General features: G+C 37.3%; 1 protein-coding gene across 1 annotated transcript; it reads right to left on the reverse strand.

The window, feature by feature from the left end:
• LOC104759718 (putative cyclin-T1-1) lies at positions 452-1,273 on the reverse strand. The gene has a single exon (XM_010482615.1). The coding sequence runs from the start codon at positions 1,271-1,273 to the stop codon at positions 452-454; it is 822 nt and encodes a 273-aa protein (XP_010480917.1).

The following is a 2,065-nucleotide window of genomic DNA, read 5'->3' on the forward strand; positions in this document are numbered from 1 at the left end:
GTTCTTTAGCTTAAATTGCAATCATTTGTTTCAAGCTGATTAACTGCTGTAGCCATAGGTGCTAAAACACTTTGTACGTGCCATTAAAACAACTCGTAGGAATGGTTTTGAACTCGTTAATAATCAACTAATCAAGCTTTGTATTTGGGTTTGTTCTTTATCTCATATAGGTGCAATATATAATCAAAGAATTAATAATAGAGATCTTAAAGAGAATATAAATTTATAATGTCTCAAAAGTTTCAACAAAACTAAATCTCTTTTGCATAAGAAAAATAGTCTGATATTTTCAAACACTTCCAATGTCTCCCCAAAAAAAAAAAAAAGTTGTTCACAAGATCTTTGGCTATGTTTTTGCCAATACATTTTCTTTTAGTCACTTTATCTATATTTGGAGATTCCACAAAAGGTACACAATCATCTGTGTCAACAACATTTCTTGACTTATCAACTACGTTTGACAATTTACCTTATCATCTTGATGACCTTGAAGAGCCTGAGAAGATCTTGTTTCATCAATCTTGATCTGTTTACAGTCACCTCTCGGAATGACAAAGTCTTGAACATAGAGATCAAGCGTCTGGTCGCAAATTTCTGCCAGTTGACGTTTCGTAATACCGAACTCTTGAAACCACGCTTTATCTCCATCACAAGGTAACTTCATCTTACACATGCTCAACCCGAGGTATATAGAAGCAGCAGCGATCTGACAAGGTCTGAATTGTAGGCAAAGAGACGTCCGTAGTGTGTTATTGACGAAGTTAAACGCAGCCTGACACAAACGCCTAAAATCCTCGGCCTTAACCGATTTCTTAATCCAGTCCATCACTAGTGGATAAGGGTGTTCGATGTCGAGATCACATCCCAATGTAGAGAGCACAAGCTTCTCTCCTGTCAACACAGTGACCTTCAATCTCTCGAACACATCTTTCAACGGTTTTATATTGTACAAAACCTTGTAAGAGACAACGAGGACATCACAAGCCGGCCTTGGATACCCTTCGACTTTTCCAGCGATAAACATACAGATGGTGGCGACTATTTTAGGGTCGTTCTTTGCGAGTGATTGGCGAGTGAAGAACCGTTGACATAAGACAATCGCTGTGGCTATAGACCTCTGAGGACTGTTTAGTCTCTGGCCAAGCTCTTGAAGGAATGAAGTGTAAGACCAACGTTGGAAAGTTTCTTCCTTAAAGTTGATACCGTCGAGTCTCGATGGAGAGTTTTTTTCTATCTCTTCTCTTGTGTGATACCAGCTGCTTATTTCTGCCATTGTTTATCCCCAAACTCTCCCAAACGATTTGATTCCCAAAAAGATCGAGAATAGAGGAGGATTTTAAACACAAAACCCCTAACCCTAAGATGAGTACCAATCAAAATTTTAAAAGATTGTCCATCTATTTTGGATATTTAGTTTTTTTTTCCTTCTTTTTTAATCTTTCGTTTCTGGTATAAGATCTTTTATTTGATTCTCACACTTTAAGATACAAAATTGTAATAAATGACAAAAGTCAACATTGATAATGCATATTATAAATTTTTGGAAAAGAATTTAATTTTGTTTCTTAGATTTCAAAACTTGATACAATAAGAAGTAAGAAATAACTAACTCTTTTTTTTTGGTCAAAAACAAGAGGCAGAAGCCTCCCAAATTGATTCAACTTAAATTAAAACTTACAACCGGAGTTGTCGTGGGAACGCAGTCCCACAAGCATCCTCCAACAAAATAGAACGAACAAAGTCCGGTACAGACTCAAGCGGTCTCTCATCTGCAATACAATTAGTTTTCTTATACACATGTGAAATACGGACTATCAAGTCCTTCGGAAGAAAGTCATGGTACAAACGTACTAGAAACGACAGCAGATAAGAATCACGGATTCCTGCCTTCAGAAAACGAACCACAATCTCGGAGACCACTTCCAACTCCAACCGCGAAAGCCCACACTCCCAAGCAATAAAGAGTTCATAGTATACTCCCCCACAGTTCAGCTAACGAAGCTGATCATAAAACCAATATTTAAAACAAAACATTTGACCTAGTCACCGGCTTCATCTCGTATGA

Source organism: Camelina sativa, chromosome 17, assembly GCF_000633955.1.
Source record: "Camelina sativa cultivar DH55 chromosome 17, Cs, whole genome shotgun sequence".
NCBI lineage: Eukaryota > Viridiplantae > Streptophyta > Magnoliopsida > Brassicales > Brassicaceae > Camelina > Camelina sativa.

Excerpts from the sequence above, each read along its gene's own strand:
- LOC104759718 (XM_010482615.1), bottom strand. The coding sequence starts at position 1,273 with ATGGCAGAAATAAGCAGCTGGTATCACACAAGAGAAGAGATAGAAAAA.